Here is a 20,615-nt window from a genome sequence, read left to right as displayed (position 1 = left end):
AATCCAGGAAGTCAATCTGGTCTTTTTGTAACTCGAGGAAATACTCTTAATTAGCAACAAAATGAATAATGTCACAGCAACATTTGACTTGCCAAAAAAAAAATATCGTCCTGTATTCTTCTTCCACTCGTCGTCTACATTTAATTCCGAAACACATTATGTATGTTTACTGGCGTGGAGGCTCGTTTTTGTGCTGATTGCAATAATTCCCGACAGTCCCTGAAGGCAGCAACACGAAGCCCTGGCGTCAGTGCCTCGATATCCTTCCGCGGGAGAGAAACGCGCGGCCTTTCCCACCCGACAACACAGGATGCAAACGGGCGGCGGTGAATCTATGAAACCTTCCTCTGCGCCACCGTCGTCAACATTTCCCGCACCATCCGAGTGAAAACATCACGCTAGCACCGGGAATCCGCGCCCCTTTGATCAGCTTTGATCCTGCCCCGTGGCTGCCACCGATTGAGTGCAGTGGAAGAAATATTATAATCCGCTGAGCGCTGCGCGGCAACCAGAACTACGAGCTAGCGACCGAGCAGAGAGAGAGAGAGCGGCAGCCGGTGGACGGAATGGAGCTCATCACCATCCTCGAAAAAACGGTCTCCCCAGGTACTGACCCGCACCGCACACTCCCGCACAACACGCGGCCCCCTGCGGTCGGATCCCGATGCGTTAGCCGCGGTGCTCGTCCGCTCCGACGGACTGACGAAAGTTTGAAGTAGGAAGGAGGGAAATGGCTAGCATGGGGCTAGCAATGCTAACCCAGCTAACCGAACGGCCTCAGCCGCCGCGGATAACGCCGGTGACTTAGCACTATGTCGCCTTATAACGATTTTACGGCGTTATTAACACGCTGGTCCGCTTCGGTGTACCCCTAAACAACTGTCGAGTCATGCTAACGGCAGCCGCTCTGACAGCCGGGCGGAGCGGCGACACCCTGCTCATGCCTGCTGTAGCCCGTTAGCTGCTAGCCCGGATCATTCAAACTGTCGGCCGCCTCCCGGGGGGCTCAGCCCGGCTGACGTCACTTTTTAGTCACCGGGAGCTCCATAAAGTTGTTATAAATTGTTTTAACTCCCTTTAAACCCCAGTTAATCGTCTTTAAAGTGTTCTCCCGGTGCCTTAAACAACTTCCTTCCCGGGGATGGGGTGGGGGCTGCTCCGCTCCGCAGTCGAGGCGGCCGGCTAGCGGTAGCATGCTAGGCGCCCGTTCTAGCATAACGAACACGTTGGAGCCTCGCCGCGTCCCCGCAGCCGAACCGGCGGGTCTGTCGGTGACGTGAGGCGTTCATGTTACCAATAATCTGATCCATCGTCAATAAAGCGAGCTGTGGAATGATTGGTACGCTGGTTTACACACATTTAAGAGGAGAAGCTGTCATGCTAACCCTGTCTGTCAGCTAATGAGCGTTACAGTGGGTTAATAACCCCTCTCTCCCCCCTCTCTCCCCCATCTGCCCCCTCCTGTGTGCAGATCGGAATGAACTGGAGGCGGCACAGAAGTTTCTGGAGCAGGCGGCGATAGAGAACCTGGTGAGTGCGGGGTTCTGGATGTGCGGGGTGGTGGTCGTGGTGCGGGGGGGAGCTAGCCAGCTAGCTAGCTAACAGGCAGCATGGATGGGGCAGAGGCGCTGGGGACAGCTGGAGCCCGGCTTCTCCTCTGTCCCCCCCTCCCCTAACACACACACACACACACACACACCCAGACACGCACGCACACGCAGAGGCGGTATGCTAGCATTAGCATAGCATGGAATGGGCTGCAGATCTGCTTTATAGTGGAGAAATGGAATGTTTGGTGGAAAATGTTTAAAAGTCACCAGAATCTTTGACAGATGATATTTTATTTCATCTTAAGGCGACCCAGGAAGGAAACCAGACCCGTCAACAAGTCCTGTGAAATCAGAGATGATTCGGGCCTGTTTGTCACCATTTTTTAGTAACTTAAAACCTTTTATAATACGCAGACATTCTGCTTTCTGGTCTGCTTTGGTTCGACTGTAGTTTGATATTCTGGCTGAAGAGACTGAAACACTCGATGTTGTGTAATAACAACACGTGTGGCCTTTCAGGTGAGCGCGGCATTTTGGAAACGGAACCCTTATTTTGAGCCCACCTGATCAAAAAATAATCTTTTTTTTCCATTCGGTTTTTCCCTTCAGGGGAATCAGATGCCTCTAATGCAGGAAAACAACCGGTGTTGTTTTTCTAGACATCTATTGTTTCAGTTTTCGGTCTAAGAGATTTTAAGGTGAACCAACACCGGGCCTTTTCTTTGTAGCCAAAATACATGTGCAGTAGAATCGACAGTAGAACCTTGAGAGATGAGTTTAATCCGTTCTGTGACTGAAGTTTTAAGTTAAACGTTTCACCATTTAAAGTAACGCAAATCATTCTAATCCGTTCCAGCCTGTAGAAGAGCCCCAAACCCACTAAATTATAAAAAATAAAACATTTTTATCAACCGATAGACATGCAGACTTCACCCGTGTACAGTAATCCCTTGCTTGTTCAAGATGCCCGGCTCCACTACATCACTGATTTTTAGTAGGTAGTCACGTGACACTGTACTCGCATTCTATTGGCTGGCAGCATCCAGAAGTGCGCTACGTTCTGTGAGTCTCAGACTTTCATGTTTTAAACAGTCTATCAGAGTGTTTTAAAGGTAATACAGAGAGAAGGTGGTTTAATATCAGTATGGGGGAGTTCAGAAACGTTCAAATTACAGTAAATAATAAGATAAATAGTTTGTCGCTCTATTTTGGATTTTTTTTTTCACGGGTGGTTCTTGAATGCATTAACCGTGAGGAAGGAGGGGTTAATGTATAACAACTTGGTTCTACTGTTCTTTAAATTCACGCGATGAACTGAGGTCGTGTCCCAAACTGTTTTATTTCTGGGTTTTAATGCACAAACATTCCTCATAGATTTGTCAGATAATGTGGAGTTATTTAATCAGGTCATGTGATCAGCGGTCAGCATCCAATCAGATTTACTGGAAGAAAAACAGGATTAGAGAAACTCTGCGATCCTCAGTCGACCCGTTGAGAGGAGTTTAATGCTTCATCAGCGGTTTTTGGAGAGTTTTGACTCTTTGTACGTAAAGAAGTGTCACAAAACCGGAGCTGGAGGTGAGCTGAGAGCGACGTTAGCGGTAGTAACACCAGATACCGCAAGATCAGGGGAACAGGTGCATTATGGTCCGTGTAGGCAGGAAGGAAGATGGAACCGATCATGAACCGTGTTGATCGGGGGGGTTTGTCAGTGAAACATGTCAGCGTTTTCCTAACCGCTGTGTCATCTCACTGCGCTGACCCCGCCCCCTCCAGCCCACGTTCCTGGTGGAGTTGTCCAAGGTGTTGGCGAACCCGGGGAACACGCAGGTGGCTCGCGTCGCCGCCGGGCTGCAGGTGAAGAACTCTCTGACCTCCAAAGACCCCGACGTGAAGACGCAGTACCAGCAGCGATGGCTGGCCATCGACGCCAACGCCCGCCGCGAGATCAAGAACTACGTAAGGCCCCGCCCACCCAACGCCGTTCGCTTCCTTTTTCCAGCGTCTCCAGCTGTCTGACCCCCCCCCATCTCTCAGGTTTTACAGACTCTGGGCACAGAGACGTACCGGCCCAGCTCGGCGTCGCAGTGTGTGGCGGGGATCGCCTGCGCCGAGATCCCGGTGACCCAGTGGCCGGAGCTGATCCCCCAGCTGGTCGCCAACGTGACCGACCCCTCCAGCACGGAGCACATGAAGGAGTCCACGCTGGAGGCCATCGGCTACATCTGCCAGGACATCGTAAGCCATCGAGGGGGGGGATCCCAAGCCACGGGTCCATTGGCGGTTCTGATTGGGTTTCTGTTCCCCCCAACCCCCTGGTTCCCCCCTCCAGGACCCGGAGCAGCTGCAGGAGAACGCCAACCAGATCCTGACGGCCATCATCCAGGGCATGAGGAAGGAGGAGCCGAGCAACAACGTGAAGCTGGCCGCCACCAACGCGCTGCTCAACTCGCTGGAGTTCACCAAGGCCAACTTCGATAAGGAGGTACCTGGATCTGGCCCCGCCCCCGGCCCCACCCCCCACCTGACGGGACGGGCGTGGACTCCCTTTGAGTTGTGTGTTTTTGTCGTTCCTTCCAGGCGGAGAGACACTTCATCATGCAGGTGGTCTGCGAGGCCACGCAGTGTCTGGACACCCGGGTGAGTGACGCCGGCGTGTTGCCGTGGCAACTGTCTCCGATTGTGTTCTAACGCAATTCTGTGTCCAGGTGCGCGTGGCGGCGCTCCAGAACCTGGTGAAGATCATGTCCCTGTACTACCAGTACATGGAGACGTACATGGGCCCTGCCCTGTTCGCGGTGAGACGCTCACACACACACACACACACACACACACACACACACACACACACGAGCGTGCGCGCTCTGTGGGGCCGATGCTGATTGGTCGGCTCTCCTCCTCTTCCTCAGATCACCATCGAGGCGATGAAGAGCGACATCGACGAGGTGGCGCTGCAGGGCATCGAGTTCTGGTCGAACGTGTGCGACGAGGAGATGGACCTCGCCATCGAGGCCTCAGAGGTCCGCCCCCACCTCCCTCCCGATAACCACCCACCCCACCCTCTTGTACCATCTGGTTGCTGAACTTCCTGTTTGCTGTCCAATGGCAGGCCTCCGAGCAGGGCCGCCCCCCCGAGCACACCAGCAAGTTCTACGCCAAAGGGGCGCTGCAGTACCTGGTCCCCATCTTGACGCAGACGCTCATCAAGCAGGTGAGGCCCCGCCCCCTCCCCAGCGTCTGGCGAGGCCCCGCCACCCCTTGACGCCCGTGTCGACCCCTACCCTCCAGGACGAGAACGACGACGACGACGACTGGAACCCGTGCAAGGCGGCGGGGGTGTGCCTGATGCTGCTGGCCACCTGCTGCGAGGACGACGTGGTTCCTCACGTGCTTCCCTTCATCAAGGAGCACATCGAGCATCACGACTGGCGCTGCCGCGACGCCTCCGTCATGGCGTTCGGCTCCATCCTGGAGGGGCCCGAGCTCAACCTGCTCAAGCCGCTGGTCATACAGGTGAGTGGGGGCCACGCCCACCTGGTCCAACGCCCCCAGGGCAGTGGGGGCCACGCCCTCTGGCATCACCCCCAGGCAGTGTCGCTGACACTGTAGGACACACACACACACACTATAGGACACACACACACACTATAGGACACAGACACTGTAGGACACACACACACACTATAGGACACACACACACACTATAGGACACACACACACACTATAGGACACAGACACTGTAGGACACACACACACACTATAGGACACACACACACACACTATAGGACACAGACACTGTAGGACACACACACACACTATAGGACACACATTCACTATAGGACACACACACACACACACACTATAGGACACACACACACTCACTATAGGACACACACACACACTATAGGACACACACATACACACTATAAGACACACACACTATAGGACACACACACACTCACTATAGGACACACACACACGCACACTCTAGGTAGGACACACACACACACACACTGTAGGACTGACTTTGATAGGTGTGACTGGTGGTTGTGTCCCCGGATCACAGTCTCTCTGCCCCCCCCTCCCGACCCCCCCAGGCGATGCCCACCCTCATCAAGCTGATGAAGGACCCCAGCGTTGTGGTTCGGGACACGACGGCGTGGACGGTGGGGCGGATCTGTGAGCTGCTGCCTGAACCCGCCATCAACGAGGTCTACCTGGCGCCGCTGCTGCAGTGTCTGATCGAGGGGCTGGGGGCGGAGCCCCGCGTGGCCTCCAACGTCTGCTGGGTGAGCGCCCAAAAAAACTGATGAGTCACATGACCGCGCCCCCTCAGGCGACTGACAGCGACGTGTGGTTTCCCATCAGGCCTTCTCCTCCCTCGCTGAGGCCGCCTACGAGGCCACCGACGCCGCCGAGGACCAGGAGGAGCCCAGCACCTACTGCCTGTCCTCCTCCTTCGAGATCATCGTCCAGAAGCTGCTGGAGACCACTGACAGGTAGGGGGCGGGACTTCCTGTCGGCGGGCTCCGCCTCTGAGGTGTTGATTGGCTGCGGATCGATGTCTCAGAGGCGCTATGGCGTTTCAGTTTGAACTTCCTGTATCGGCCGTTCGCCTAGAGGACATCTGTAGCTCCTCCCCTTTCTCCTGCCATCTGGACTAGAGGACCAATCAGAGCTCTAGGCGGTCTAGTTCCGCCCACTGGCTCTTGTGGCTAATCAGAGCTAGCCTCGATTAACCTCAAGGTGTTCGGACGTTGGGCGGCAATAAAACACTTCCTGCTCCCGCCCCTCGTCCACAGCCAATCAGAGAGCACAAAGAGACGATAGGCTGACGGTCGGCGTCCCGTTTTTGCCCCCCCCCCAGGCCCGACGGCCACCAGAACAACCTCCGCTCCGCCGCTTACGAGGCGCTGATGGAGATCGTGAAGAACAGCGCCAAGGACTGCTACCCGGCGGTGCAGAAGACCACGCTGGTCATCATGGAGCGGCTGCAGCGGGTGCTCCAGATGGAGGTGAGCCCCGCCCCCCTCACAGCCCCGCCTCCCCCGTCATCCGCTTCCTGTTAACCGCGCCACTTGCTGTTTTCCCAGTCTCACATCCAGAGCACCTCAGACAGGATCCAGTTCAACGACCTGCAGTCGCTGCTGTGCGCCACGCTACAGGTGAGGCGACGCCGTCCTCCTCCGTAGCCCCCCCCCCCCCGTCAGGTCATGTGACGCAGTGTGTCGTTGCAGAACGTCCTGCGGAAGGTGCAGCACCAGGACGCGCTGCAGATCTCCGACGTGGTCATGGGGTCGCTGCTCAGGATGTTCCAGAGCACCGCCGGCTCCGGTGGCGTCCAGGAGGACGCCCTGATGGCCGTGTCCACGCTGGTGGAAGGTACGTGCCACGCCGGCTAGCATCCAGGCTTTCTGTCTGTTTCCATGACGACCGGAGGAAGCTAAACGCGCTAAGCTAACGTCAGCAGTGTCAGCGTTAGCTCGCAGGCCGACGGCGTCCAGGGGAGGGACTTCCTGTTTGTGGTTCAGCAGCCAAACGCCGTTTTGCCAGAGGGGGTCGTGGGTTCCATGTTGCCGTGGCGACGAGCTCCTGACTCTTCCTGTGTTTCAGTTCTGGGCCCCGACTTCCAGAAGTACATGGACGCCTTCAAGCCATTCCTCGCCATCGGCCTGAAGAACTACGCCGAGTATCAGGTGGGTCACTCGCCGTCGTCTCCACCTGTCATGTGACCGTGATGCTGAGTCGTGACGATGATGATGATGATGATGATGATGATGATGATGCTGCTGCTGCTGCAGGTGTGTCTGGCCGCCGTGGGGCTGGTGTGTGACCTGTGCAGAGCTCTGAACGCCAACATCCTGCCTTACTGTGACGAGATCATGCAGCTGCTGCTGGAGAACCTGGGGGTGAGGAAGAGTCACTCAGCTTCCTCTTCCTCTCCTTTTTCCTCTCCATCCCTCTCTTCTTCCTCCTCCTCTTCATCATCTTCCTCCCTCTTCTTCTGCTTCTTTGTCTTTCTCGTCCTCTCCTTCCTCTTCTCTTCCTCTTCTTTCTCCTCTTCTGCCTTCCTTCTTACTGTCTTCTTCTTCGTCTCATTCTTCTTCCTCCCTTGTCTTCCTCCTCCTCTTCGTCCTATTCTTTTTTCCTCCCACTTCCTTTTCTTCCTCTTCATCTTCTTATTCCACTTTTCTATTCTGCCTTCTTTCCTCTTCCTCTTCCTCTTCCTCTTCCTCCATTCTTTCTGTTGTGATAGAACTCTTTTGATGACTCAGCCGATTGTCCCCATTGGTCGGTTCGGTGTGTTACCTTTACATGAGACACCTCCTTTTGCTCATCCCTTCCTGCCCCGCCCCCAACCCTGCCCCTCCTACTCTAAACCCCTCCTCCCCAGAACGAGAACGTCCACCGGTCGGTGAAGCCTCAGATCCTGTCGGCGTTCGGCGACATCGCCCTCGCCATCGGCGGCGAGTTCAAGAAGTACCTGGACATCGTGCTGGACACGCTGCATCAGGCGTCGCTGGCGCAGGTGGACAAGGTAAACAGGAAGTGGCGTCCTCTATGGGCTTTGTGGGCGGGGCCAGGGCGGCGTCTGACTCCCCTCTCCCCCCCCGCAGACGGACTACGACATGGTGGACTACCTGAACGAGCTGCGTGAGGGCTGCCTGGAGGCGTACACCGGCATCATCCAGGGCCTGAAGGGCGACCAGGAGAACGTCCACCGTAAGCACCCCCTCAACCCCCCCACGGGGCGACGCCTGTTCCCCCTCCTGCCTCCAGTCCGGCTGGGGGGTTTTGAGGCGTCGCAGAGCCAACGGGGTCGTCTTCACCCAGGAAGCCGCTGGTTGGGGGATGACCCCCGACTGCACACCGGCTTCCTGGTTTTTGCGGGACCCGACAAATAAACAAAAACAAACGTTTGTTGTTCAGTGACCCTCACCCCCGCCTTATCCCCCCCCCCCCACCCCAGCTGACGTGATACTGGTGCAGCCGCGGGTGGAGTTCATCCTGTCCTTCATCCACCACATCGCCATCGACGAAGACCACTCCGACGGCGTGGTCGCCAACGCCTCGGGGCTCATCGGGTAAGGGGGCGGGGCTTGTCGGGGTACCTGCATGATTTAGGGTGGGGCCGCATTTATCGGTCAATGAAGACAAATCATGCACCACTCTGACAGCGTGATGCACAAAACCAACCACAGTGTCTGAGACCACGCCCCCCCCAGTAGGCAGGAAGTTGAGTGGGTTCATGTCTGAGCCATGTGTGTGTGTTTCTGCAGCGACCTTTGCACGGCGTTCGGTAAAGACACGATGAAGCTGTTGGAGGTTCATCCGACCATCAACGACCTGCTGACGGAGGGGCGGCGCTCGAAAACCACCAAGACCAAGATGCTGGCGACCTGGGCCACCAAGGAGCTCCGCAAGCTGAAGAGCCAGGCCTGGTAGGACTCAGAGTTCACGCCTGCGTGCACGTTTTACATTTTAACCACATTTTTTCACACGGACGTCAGACGGCGAGCTTTAAATGTTCTTCATTCAGCAAAAATATGCACAAATTTTCCATTTCACGACTTAAATTTTGAACCCAGAAATCTCCATTATGCTTTTCTCTCCACGAGTTTGTCGTTGTGAAACTCGCCTGCGTGATTCTGCCTCATTGAAATCGACCAAACAGCAACATCACGTCTGTTCGTTTTACTCACTCCAGTGAGAGCGAGGATTTAGTTCGACCCTCCAGAGCAATCATAGGGGTCCTGTTGGGTTTGTCTGTCTGTCAAAGCGCTTTGAAATGTCTGCTGATGTGATTAAGCGCTATGCAAATAAAAGTTGATTTATTGTTTATCACCGTGCCTCCGACAAAGATAGAAGAATTGCAGAAACAGCAACAACAGTGCTTTCTTGTATAAGAAACAAAGTTAATGAAGAAAAAGAGACAGATTTTACTGAAATGTGTTTGTGAAGGTTCTGTCAGCTTGGTTCAGTGTCCACAGGAGAAAACAGTATAGAACTAAAGGCAAAGAAAACTACTGAGTCAAAAGTGAAAAGAAAACGACAGTATTTTCTGCACTATAAGGTTTATAAGACGCACTGTTGGTTTTTGAGAGAATAAAAGGCTTTTAGGTGCGCCTTATAGTGTGGAAAATACTGTATTAAATCTTTATTTCTAAAACAAATTTTTTAAATGACCACCAGGTTTTAACATTTTGATAAAACTAATATATGATTTTTTTTGAGGATGTTATCAATAAAAACATTAAAATTAAAAGTTTTAGTTTTTATATTGTACTATTGGCAAAAGTCAATCCTTGCGTATGTTTCTACCGTATATTCTGTTATTGCTGTATTTTCCGCACTGTAAGGGTCACATAAAAGCCTTAAATCTATCAATTTCTTATAATCCAATGAGCCTTATCTATGAAAAGTTTTCAAATAGACCATTGAAGATGAGTTGTCAGATGCGTTTTATAATCCAGTGCGTTTTATGATCCAGTGCGTTTTATGATCCAGTGCGCCTTATGCGGAAAATATTGTACTTTTGGAATGTACAAATTTTTCTTGAAGCGCATCCCAGGGATGCACTGCTTTCTTCAGGTGAATTAAGCTCTGCTCACATACACACTGTCTCTCTGTCCCCCCCCAACCCCCCCCCCCCCCCCAGAGGGCGCCGGTGGGACGCGGGAGCATCACAGACGGACGTCGGGTGAAGGAGGACGAACCCACTGGATTCTTCTTCTGCGGTCGGAGCGGAAGCGAAGCGACGAGTGTGAGCCGACATGAGTGCCTGTGTGAGAGACGTGTGAGCGCGCGAGAGACGATGACATCACACCACCTTCAGTTTCAGCAGGTGGCCCGACCCCCACACCAACCCCCCCCCCCTCTCCTGGACGGCCTGTGGACTGGACTGACTCCCCCCCACCCATCCTCCTCCTCCATCCTCCAATCAAGTCACCACTTCCCACAATCCACCTCTCTCGCCGTAGCTCTCCTCTAACGACATCACAATGACGTCACCGACCCACCGCCGCCCCCACCCCCCCCACCTGGAGGCGTGGGGGAGGAGAGGGGGGGGGGCATTACAGACTTTTGCTGAATCAAAGTTGGAGCGGACTTCTGTGGAATTATTTTTCTTCTTCTTCTGAGCACGAGAGCGGCGAAGGAACCCCCCACCCACCCACCCCTCTACGTTTCAGCGCTCTTATCCGAGAAAACAAGCAGCACTAAATTCCTTCAAAATAAAAGTCAATCGACCGGGAATCCTCCGAGGGAGCGAGTGCCAAAAAAAAAGAAAGCAGGAAGTCCCAACGGGGCGGCGGCGGCGAGCTGCTCGTAGAAGCGTTTGAGTTTTTATCCCCCCCACCACCACCACCAACACCCACCACTGCACTTGGTTTGGGAAAGGTCACGCACCATTTTTTGCTTGTTTAAAAGAAAATTTCAGAGATTTGAAGACGTTTGTAAAAGGTTATATTTTTCCATTGCTATGATGAAAATGAAAAAAAAAAACCAATAAAATGATGTGAAACATTCCCCAAGCAGTTCTGGTGATTTCGCTCTTTCCTGTCGTCTCCTGGACTCTTCAAACGGACTATGCTGATTGGACAGAACTCGACGCCACGATGAACTCTTGATGATTTTTTTGTTTTTGTTTGGACAGACTTTAATCGCCGACGGGGGCGTTCTTGTTGGGACAAACTGAGCATGCTCGGTGGCGTCTGCCTTGCCTCGGCTCCGGGTCCGATGACTTCACTTTCAAAACGCGGTGGAGAATCGTGAGGTTCCTGTCACGATGTTTCTTTTTATTTTGGGGGTTGGAAGTGAAGCGTCGGCCGCCTGAGGGCTTTTATTTTGTTGGGGTGTGGCGGCCGTGGGAGGACGTGCTTCCTGTGTCGATTGTTGAATTGTGAATCATTTGAAGCCAATCTGCTTTTTATTTCATATTCAACTTTAGTGAACTAATAAAGTCTATATTGTACTGAACGCTCTGCTGCTGTTTCTTCTGACGAAGACGCACACACACCTGAGGGTAGAATGAGGAAGAGGAGCAGGTCAGGTGATACATCTGTTCTGATACCTGTGATCTTGTTTCCTGTGGTTTATTGATCTGTTGGAGAAGCTGGACCTCCAGATGGATGAAACTGAAGCTTCTTTTCAATCAAGAAATCAATGGCTTCAATAAAGAAAAAGAAAAAACATTTTCTCACCTGTATAATATAGTATTAAATCAGTCTTTATTGTGTTCTGGTCTCCAGTAAACCAACTCAGCAAATACAAACTATTTTAATTTTATATTGTTAATAACATAAAATTAAACGCCAATGTGTGTCAATACTAGTCTCATTTAAATGCACATCCATTGATAATGGCTGCCTTTATTTTCAGCCTCCATATGGAGCGGAAGTCAACTTTCATCCACTTCCGCCGCGAGCACCACCAACAGGAAGTTATGACCATATATGGACAGAAGCCACTCCCTCACAACTGGGTCTCATTGACATTAAAAATAATAGTGCTTCAAAAAAAAACATGTATAGTTTATACATTTATATTAAATAGTGTGATCAATAACAAAACATCGTTGATCCAGATCTGGATCTAAATCAAGTCACGTGAGCTGGGTCCAACATTTCTGATGACGTCAAAAACGGATATCATCCATCCATTTCAGTAAATTTCTTAATTCAAATCAATTTAATCTTTATTTGTATCTTCAATCCGTTGGAAAGACAATATTTCTACGTCAACTTCATACATTATCTATAAGTTATCAATCCGCAGTGCACCGTGCCCGTCGCTGTGATGGCCGAGCGGCTAAGGCGTTGGACTTGAAATCCAAAGGAGTCTCCCTGAGAGGGTTCGAACCCTGCTCGCAGCGACGTCATGACGCTTTTTCATCATCCTGAGATCAGATCACGTTCCGTATTAATCACAGATTAAATTAATTTACGACAAAATGAGGGGGGAAAAAATCACTGGTTCAAACATTTGTATGCAGTGGTCACTACATAAATATTCATAAAACGTCAACATTTCATTCATGTCCCTCATCAATTTGATTATTATTAATCAATAATCGATGCACTTGTTGACGTAATTTTTTAATGAGGTCCAAAAAGTAGCGGATGCCATTAACCACACACACCGGGACGACCTCCGGCAGCGACGGATGCTCCTCCGGTCGCGATACGTGTTCATCCGTTAATCAGTCAGTGACTGATCGATTATTGATCCGTCCGCTGCGCAGCCGCCCCGCGCGCCCCCCCCCTCCCCATCACATCCGTGTTGTCTCACCGGAGGATGAGTCGGTAGGAGGCTAACGGCTAGCTGGCGTCACCGAGCAGCCGCACCGGGGCCGGTCTCTCATGTCCGTCCGTGTCCTGGCGTCTTTCAGCGAGTCGTTTCCGTCACCAACCGGGCCGGACTTGCATGGCGGTCGCTCGGGGCTCCGTCGGGCTCCCCGGTTAGCTTGGCGGGGAGGATGCAGCAGCTAGCCGCCGTTAGCTCCGCAGCCGTATGTGTGTATGGGTGTTATGTAAGCTAGCTAGCTCCCGTTAGCCCGCAGGATGAATGACGCGCAGCAGGAAATGTCTCCGGATTTCGTTTTGATGCGTCTCGTCTCCGCCGCCGAGTACGACCGGCTGGACGAGCCCGACGACCTGATGTCCGTTAAGTCGGTGCTGGGTCACCGCAGCGGCGCCTTCGACCTGGACTCCGGCGGCCCCGCTGCAGGCCTCGGCTCGGCATCCCCGCACTATAGTTCGCCGCTACCCGGGAAAGGCGAGCTGGACGGCAGCGTGGTGTTGACGCAGGCCCCGCCGGGCACCGAGGCGCCGCTGTCGCCTCCGCCGCCGGAGGACTTCGCTGTGGCGGCGCAGCGGTTCGTGGACTTCCCGATGCAGAACGGTTCAGGCGGCCACGGGTCCAGGGCGCAGCTCATGGTGTTCCAGAACTTGTTGCGATCCGGAGACCGGATCCTGGAGTGCGGGCTGGAGCAGCCTCCGTCCAGGTTCCTCCAGGAGGAGGCAGAGAGGCAGCTGGACTCCGGATCCGGATCCGATCCCGGTAGCACAACGGCTGGACCCGGAGGTGGGAAGGACCAGAGCCCCCACTGCATCCCATCCGCGGAGGAGACCCTGCAGCCGCAGCAGTGGCACCCGGTCCTCAGGCTGCCCAAGGGGACGGATCGATCCCAGACCCCCCAGCAGGTCGTCCCAGCGCTGGACTCGGAGTCCAACTCGGTCCTGTGCCACAGACACCGCCTGGCCAAGTGGCCCCCGGGGCTCCTGGACCAGGCTCTGCGTCTGGGCCTTCTGGAGATCAGGAAGAACTGCACCGGCGGAGGGGACGACCCGGTCCTGGCCCTGGCCCGGAGACTAGGCCAGCTTTGTGAGGAGACAGACGGGGGAGGCGGAGGGGAGGGGGGCGAGGTGGCGCTCCCTCTCTGTTCGTGTCACAGTGTCCTGGCCCCCGGGGCGGGGGGCCTGGGGCCCGGCGAGGACCCAAGCGAGACCAGCGACGCCCTGCTGGTCCTGGAGGACTTGGGGTCCGAGGAGGAGGTGGAACGGCTGGGGGAGGGTAGAGACACCGAGAAGGGGGAGAGGTTGGGGGGCGGGACTTCAGGTGGGGCGGGGTCTGTTTTCTCCAGCGGGACCCTGAGCGGGTTGATGCGGCAGGTCCACCGGCTGGCGGAGGAGGCGGGGGTCTGCACCGACCAGAGCTGCCGGGCCCCCGGCATCGTGGGGCCCCCTTGCCCTCCCGTCAGTAGCAACGCTGCCCCCCCATGCCTGTGCCCCCCGGCCCAGGCGTCGGCCCCGCTTGGCGTCCTCCAGGTGTCCCCCGACCCTCCGTTGTCCTCCAGCCCCGCCCCCCGACCCCTGCATCAGCATCAGTCCCGCTCCCAGCCCCAGAGCCGCGCCACCACCCCCAAACTGGGGGTGGCGTCCGGCACCGCGGGAAGCGGCGCCTCCCCCCCAGTGGTCCTGGAAGGGGAGGTGGCAGGGGGGAGGGAGGGGGAGAAGACACCGCGGGGGAAGTCCAGGAAGGGCGGGTCCCTGAAGGTCCGACTCAGCAAGTTGTTCCGGACCAAGAGCTCCGGCGGGGGATCCGGGGGGCTGCTCGACAAGCGGCCGTCGCTGGCCTCCTCCACCTCGTCCGGGGGGAGTCTGCTGGACGTGTGGGGGTCCACCTGCAGCAACACGGAGCAGGACGGCAGCAGGTGAGGCACCAAACGCGACCCTGAACGCATCACAGCCGTCTGACCCTGAATGCTTCACATTTTTTGATATTTGTAGTAAAAATTGTTTTGTTTTGTCTTTTGGGGGTTTTTTTTGTCTGGTTGTCGTGACGACAGGATGTTGCTCTACAATGATGGAGGAAACCAAGCGTTTTCTTCTACAGTTACAGTTATCTGCTAACTGCAACTAGATGCTAACTTTTACCAGCTGCTAGCATTGATGCAGTGATGCTAAATGCTAGCTGCTGCTGGCTGCTAGCAGTGATTGGATGCTAATGCTAGCTGCTGCTAGCTGCTGGTTCCGTTCATCCAGACGCTGACTCGGTGAAGCTGATCTCAGGACAGTTTTGGTCTCTGATCTATAAATAATGCTGCGGGACAAACTTCACACGACTCCTCTCTGTTGTCATGGAAACCAATCTCCTGGTTGCTCAGGAGAGAGAGCGTACACACAGGCATCGCCATGACGATGACTGATGCTGCTCTGAAGATTTGTAGCTTGTAACCATGACAACAGTGTTTAGCTTTCAGTGAGCAGTGGGGTGTGGCAGGAGACGGGTGAGGGGAGACGGGTGAGGGGAGACGGGTGAGGGGAGACGGGTGAGGGGAGACGGGTGAGGGGAGACGGGTGAGGGGAGACGGGTGAGGGGGAGGGGAGACGGGTGAGGGGAGACGGGTGAGGGGGGTGAGGTTGAACGATGATTTTAATGAAATTAAAAATGACTTCATATTGTTGTTTAGAATATTTTTATTTTGTTTGAAGTTTGTTCCATTATTTTTCACTGTATTTGTTGGACTTTGTGTGTGTGTGGGGGGGGGGGGTCAAACCTGATCAAACCTGACTTCTGTGTGCCCCCCCCCCTCAGGCTGCAGGTGTCCAGACCTCACAGCGCCTTCTCGCCCGTCCCCTTAGCTCCGCCCTTCACAGGTAAGACGACCCGCCAAAATGAAATCCTGTCGGACTGTACAGTGCCCCCCCCCCGTTTCCTCTTCCTCGTTCCTGTTTCCTCTTCCTCTGGACTCATCAGCCAATCACGACGCCCCGTCTGACGCTCTTTGTTTCTACTAATGTTTCAACTTCCTCAGCTCTAACATACACACCTGTGTGTGTGTGTGTGTGTGTGTGTGTGTGTGTGTGTGTGTGTGTGTGTGTGTGTGTGTGTGTGTGTGTGTGTGTGTGTGTGTGTGTCCAGGTGAGACGGTGTCTCTGGTTGATGTGGATATTTCTCGTAGGGGGGGGAACTCTCTCCACCCCCCAACACCTCCTCCTCCGCCCAGACGAAGCCTCAGTCTGCTCGGTACTTCCTCCTCTTCTTCTTTTCTTTCTTCCTCTTCATTTGTTTCTAACCCCCCCCCCCCCACACACACACACACACACACATCCCCGCTACCCCCCCCCCCCCAAGTCGCTGACGTCTGTCTGTCTCCCCCCCCTCTCAGATGATTTCGGTGGTCCTCCTCAGCAGCAGGTACCGTTCATGGAGCGCGGCGTCGGCGCCTCCATGCAGTCTCTGCCCCCCCGGCCGCTGGCCCTGCCCCCCTCCCTGAGCACCATCCAGCACAGCCTGAGCCTCAACGGTGACACACACACAAACACACACACCTGTATACACACATGCATCGTCTCTTGGTGGTCATGTGACTCCTCTGTCCCCCCTCCCCCCACCCAGACACCTTCCTCAGAGGTTTGCCGAGGCCCGTCCCTCTTCGTCCCGGCGGTCAGCCCCCGCCTCCCCGACTCGCCCCCCGCTGCCCCCTCAGCCGCCCAGACGCCGGCAGCTTCGCGACCAGCCTCAGAGAGCTGGAGAAGGTGGGCGGGGCTTCATTTTGGACTGAGCGGAGCCAGCTGGAGGGGCGGAGCTAACCCGTGTGTGTGTGTGTGTGTGTGTGTGTGTGTGTGTGTGTGCAGTGTGGCTGGTACTGGGGGCCGATGAACTGGGAGGACGCTGAAATGAAGCTGAAGGGGAAGCCTGACGGGTCGTTTCTGGTGCGGGACAGCTCCGACCCCCGCTACATCCTGAGCCTGAGCTTCAGGTCGCAGGGGGTGACGCACCACACCCGCATGGAGCACTACCGAGGTACCGACCCCACCCCCCGACCCAGAACAGTTCTGTGCTCTGATTGGTTGACTGGACCGGCTCTGGTTCTCTCTCTGCAGGGACCTTCAGCCTGTGGTGTCATCCTAAGTTCGAGGATCGCTGCCACTCGGTGGTGGAGTTCATAGAGCGAGCCATCATGCACTCCAAGAACGGAAAGTTCCTCTACTTCCTGCGGTCCAGAGTCCCAGGTAACGCCCACTTCCTGTCTCCGCCCATCGCCTTTTTTTTCAGTGGATTTTGATGAAACAGAAAGCGGGAACTGGAACATGTGACAGCTGTTAGCTGTTGTTAGCTAGCATCACTTAGTGCTTACAGGAAGTGACGTTCTACTTCTTCTTTTTCTTCTTCTTCCTCCTCTTCCTCAACTTCAGGTCTGCCTCCGACCCCGGTCCAGCTCCTGTACCCGGTCTCCAGGTTCAGCAGCGTCAAATCTCTCCAGCATCTGTGTCGCTTCTGCATCCGACAGCTCGTCCGGATCGACCATATCCAGGAGCTGCCGCTTCCCACGTGAGTAGCCACGCCAGCTAACTGCGGTGGGCGGCTAACGGTGAGGCCCGGCTAACGCCGGTCGGTCTCTGTTCAGGCCTCTCATCTCGTACCTGAGGAAGTTTTATTACTACGACCCAGAGGAGGAGATCCACCCGGCGCTGAAGGAGAGGGGGGCGGAGCCCAGCGGCCAGCCGGGCGTTCATTCGCAGACGTAACCTTAGAGGAGCACGTGAGTCGATTTTAACGTTTTGAGTCGACCCTAACCCGACGCGACTAGCTTAGCATAGCATGACTATCTGGTCTCTTTTATAAGTCTCTCCTGTCGCCATGGCAACATTAAACGTCAATCTTTCCGCCACGGAAAATAGTCCCTCAATATTCCAAACAGGAAGTCATGCTAGCATGTTGATGACGTGAAGAAGAGTTTGTGAAATTTTTTATTGTAAATGAAAATTTCGGATATTGAATAATTTATGCGATTTTTTTTTTTTAAATCCTGAATTTAAAACCACATTTTGTGTCTTTTTTTCTGCAGTTCTTTCCTTTTCTTCTTATTTTAATTTATTTTTCGGAGCCTCGATTGCTGACGGACGTTCAAACATTCTCACCGGACTCCCAGCCAATCAGCTCCCTCGGTCCTGCGTCTGGGTGGGTTTCAAATGATCCGCCCTCCCCTGAACACTGATTGGCTCAGTAGGGGAGGGGCAGGGGATGTGGAGACTCCGCCTCTCTTTTGATGTCATCACTGAAGCAGCTGGACTACAGGAAGCTTTAGCGGCGACGCTAAATCTCATCAAACAAACTGAGAACCTCGGAGAGGAGAGGAACGTTCTGTCGCCTCTGGGACCCTCGAGCCGCCGACCCATAGCGGTAACGGTAAACAACAGAAGGTGCTGGAATGCTAAATGCTAACCCGCCGACACCAGTCTGAGATCTTCTTTCTTGGGACGTATTGGTAACTTTTAAGATGAGATCACCGACGTTAGCCGTTAGCGTCAGGAAAAGCTTTGAATGGGGCTCAGCCTAGCATTTTTAGACGCTTTAGCTAACACTTACCTAGCATTCCTTGTTTTAGCAGCTGCTGCGTGCTGCTCGTGGTGTACCACAGGGTGTAGGTACCGCTACCGGTTAGGAGTGTTCCAGTAAAAGGAAGATAGCTTGTTATCTGGATGGCTAACATGCTAATATGTCCGCAGGACACTGACATTGTTGCCCCGCCTCCCCTCTCCGTTAGCGGTCAGCCGGCGGACGGGGACAGTCGTCCAAACCGTAGCACCTGCTGCAGGAATGATGTCACTGTGAGCTAAGCTAAACATTGTTAGCTTTGGCTAACCATGTAGCCAAACCATGTTTAACCTGGTTTAGCCAAACTTCAGGCTAAATAATTCCCACAATGCTCAGCAGGAGGAGGAATTGATGGGGAAGAAGCTTCACCCGAGTCGATCTGGAGGTGGTAGCAGCACATTCCCACACGTAGAGGGCGCTGTTGGCCGGAATAATCACAGAGATGAGGAACAGAAGAAGTGTTTTAAACAAACTCAGTTTGCAGGTCTCTGCATGAACATGAAGCATTCTGGGTAAAATGGGTGGAGCAGAGATGTTAGTGGCTATCCAGCCCGTAGGTACCTGTTCGTGGCTCCTGTGAGAGATCAGTGGATTAAGGGGCGGGGCATTAGAAGAACTCCGAATTAAATGTTTAGCATTAGCCAAAGGCTAACGTTCTCATTGGTGAACATGAGCACAAATTACGACTGATTCTTACATCAACAAAGTAAACCGATTTTTTTTTCTCAATCAAATGTGTTCCAAACATTCTGTCAACGACGAATCAGCAGTTTAGCCATTTTTAAAACTCCATTAGCTAACTGTGTTGGCTAACGGAGTTAGCGATGCATTCCAGTGCCGGAGACGCGTCGGGGTCTTCATTGACGTATCTCATGTGTTGGTTTGGGGTTTGTTTTTCACGTATTTGTGACGTAACTATAGTAAGACTTGCTGCTCGGTGATGGAAGCAGAATGTTCCTCATTGGAGGACCCAGAGGCGACCGACCACGCCCACCGACCACGCCCACCGCTGTTACCAAAAAAGCTTCAACAAGATGAACGAGGCTCATTGTGAGGACTACTGATCGGCGACGTCACAGCGATGATGTCACACTGGAACAAGCTACTGATTTTGAATGGTTTTTTTCCCATCAGACACTGGGAACACTGGAGCTGGGATCCGAGCGACGCTTCCATGATGTCATAAGGATCATGAATTCTGTCCACTGAAAGACTGGAGACCTGCCCAAGGCTCAAATCTTATTTTTGGTGTGGCAGAACATTGAAGTAGTGATCTGTCAATCATTTTTGTGCAGTCACCTGTTAATAAAACAGTGGGCGGGACTTGTGTTTGTGGGCGGAGCTCCTGTCTGTTTGTTCGACAACCACCTGTCAGATTTTTAACCGTATTTACATTTACTCTCTGGAATTAATGTATTTACACGCTAAGCACTGACATCTAGCTTCTAGTATGCTCGCAAGCTAACAGTGATTTACCTTCTCGATACTGCGTGTTAGCATGCTAACATGTTTTGCTGATGTGATATTCGCATTCTTGGTTGTTATTTAGCATATTGGCATGCTAATGTGGATGTTTAACTGCGAAAGTATTCACATTCAGCAAATTTAGCTTACATGTTAGCATGCTAAGATATTTTGCTGGTGTAATATTCGCATTCTCCATAGTTGACAGTATTAGCATGCTGTACTGTATTGTAAGCTGCTATAATATTCACCTTCAACTTCCTAATTTAACGTGTTAGAATGCTAACATGTTTTATTGATCTAATATTCACATTCAGCTTCTTGATTTGACATCTTAGCATGCTAACATGGATATTTAACTGATATAATGTAACATTCATTAGCCTAGGCTAGCATAATAGCAAGCCATGTTAGCTTAGCATTTTATCAAGCCAGTCTTGGTTCAAAATCCGGTCAGGATCCTCCAGAGGCCCTGAGATGAGCTGGCGTACCCCACCTTTTGCCTGTAGGTAGCTGGGAAGGGTTCCGGCAGACCTGTGATCCGCGAGGCTGACAAGTGGCTGTAGACGAGATGGTTGTGATCATCTCATCTCCACCTGTAGATGCCCCCACAGTGGTCCCAGAACTAAGGGTTACACAACTCCTCTGGACCAGGAGCCTGAAGGCGTCTTGGAGGTGATTGTTTCGCGTCAGACTCACAGACAAGAAGGAGCCAGA

The 20,615-nt window shown here is 53.4% G+C and overlaps 2 protein-coding genes, 1 long non-coding RNA gene and 2 other non-coding genes across 11 annotated transcripts; 4 read left to right on the top strand and 1 right to left on the bottom strand.

The window, feature by feature from the left end:
• Positions 1-231: 231 nt before the first annotated feature.
• kpnb1 (karyopherin (importin) beta 1) lies at positions 232-11,528 on the top strand. The gene is made up of 22 exons (XM_068335827.1): positions 232-606; positions 1,472-1,530; positions 3,327-3,509; positions 3,588-3,788; positions 3,883-4,035; positions 4,131-4,190; positions 4,259-4,348; positions 4,460-4,570; positions 4,660-4,761; positions 4,839-5,063; positions 5,648-5,839; positions 5,919-6,049; positions 6,418-6,565; positions 6,644-6,715; positions 6,788-6,932; positions 7,164-7,246; positions 7,352-7,459; positions 7,945-8,088; positions 8,168-8,273; positions 8,521-8,635; positions 8,831-8,992; positions 10,210-11,528. Coding segments are annotated over exons 1-22 (2,631 nt in total). The 5' UTR covers positions 232-566; the 3' UTR covers positions 10,211-11,528.
• On the top strand, positions 8,303-8,453 carry LOC137610393 (small nucleolar RNA SNORA79). The gene has a single exon (XR_011038484.1). It is a non-coding gene; the product is annotated as a small nucleolar RNA SNORA79 (small nucleolar RNA).
• LOC137609084 (uncharacterized) lies at positions 11,183-12,946 on the bottom strand. The gene is made up of 2 exons (XR_011038293.1): positions 12,840-12,946; positions 11,183-11,718 (listed from the first exon to the last, which is right to left on the bottom strand). It is a non-coding gene; the product is annotated as an uncharacterized lncRNA (long non-coding RNA).
• Positions 11,777-20,522, top strand: socs7 (suppressor of cytokine signaling 7). 7 transcript variants are annotated; one of them, XR_011038292.1, is made up of 12 exons: positions 11,777-14,763; positions 15,648-15,709; positions 15,975-16,079; positions 16,222-16,359; positions 16,452-16,591; positions 16,691-16,859; positions 16,940-17,068; positions 17,252-17,387; positions 17,464-17,598; positions 17,905-18,245; positions 19,356-19,484; positions 19,569-20,378. XR_011038292.1 is itself a non-coding variant. In XM_068335824.1 (10 exons), exons 1-9 carry the CDS (start codon positions 13,112-13,114, stop codon positions 17,582-17,584), a joined length of 2,652 nt encoding a protein of 883 aa, XP_068191925.1. In that variant the 5' UTR covers positions 11,777-13,111; the 3' UTR covers positions 17,585-17,598; positions 17,905-20,366. The 7 variants fall into 7 exon arrangements, 2 of the variants coding, with proteins under 2 accessions (XP_068191925.1, XP_068191927.1); XR_011038288.1 differs by adding an exon at positions 20,408-20,522 and having other exon boundaries at positions 17,905-19,682; XR_011038291.1 differs by having other exon boundaries at positions 17,905-18,239; positions 19,356-20,377.
• trnas-uga (transfer RNA serine (anticodon UGA)) lies at positions 12,342-12,423 on the top strand. The gene has a single exon. It is a non-coding gene; the product is annotated as a tRNA-Ser (tRNA).
• Positions 20,523-20,615: the final 93 nt, after the last annotated feature.

The sequence above is a fragment of the Antennarius striatus genome, chromosome 16, assembly GCF_040054535.1.
Source record: "Antennarius striatus isolate MH-2024 chromosome 16, ASM4005453v1, whole genome shotgun sequence".
NCBI lineage: Eukaryota > Metazoa > Chordata > Actinopteri > Lophiiformes > Antennariidae > Antennarius > Antennarius striatus.
The sequence above is the reverse complement of the archived record's forward strand: the minus strand, read 5'-3'. Positions and strand labels throughout refer to the sequence as shown.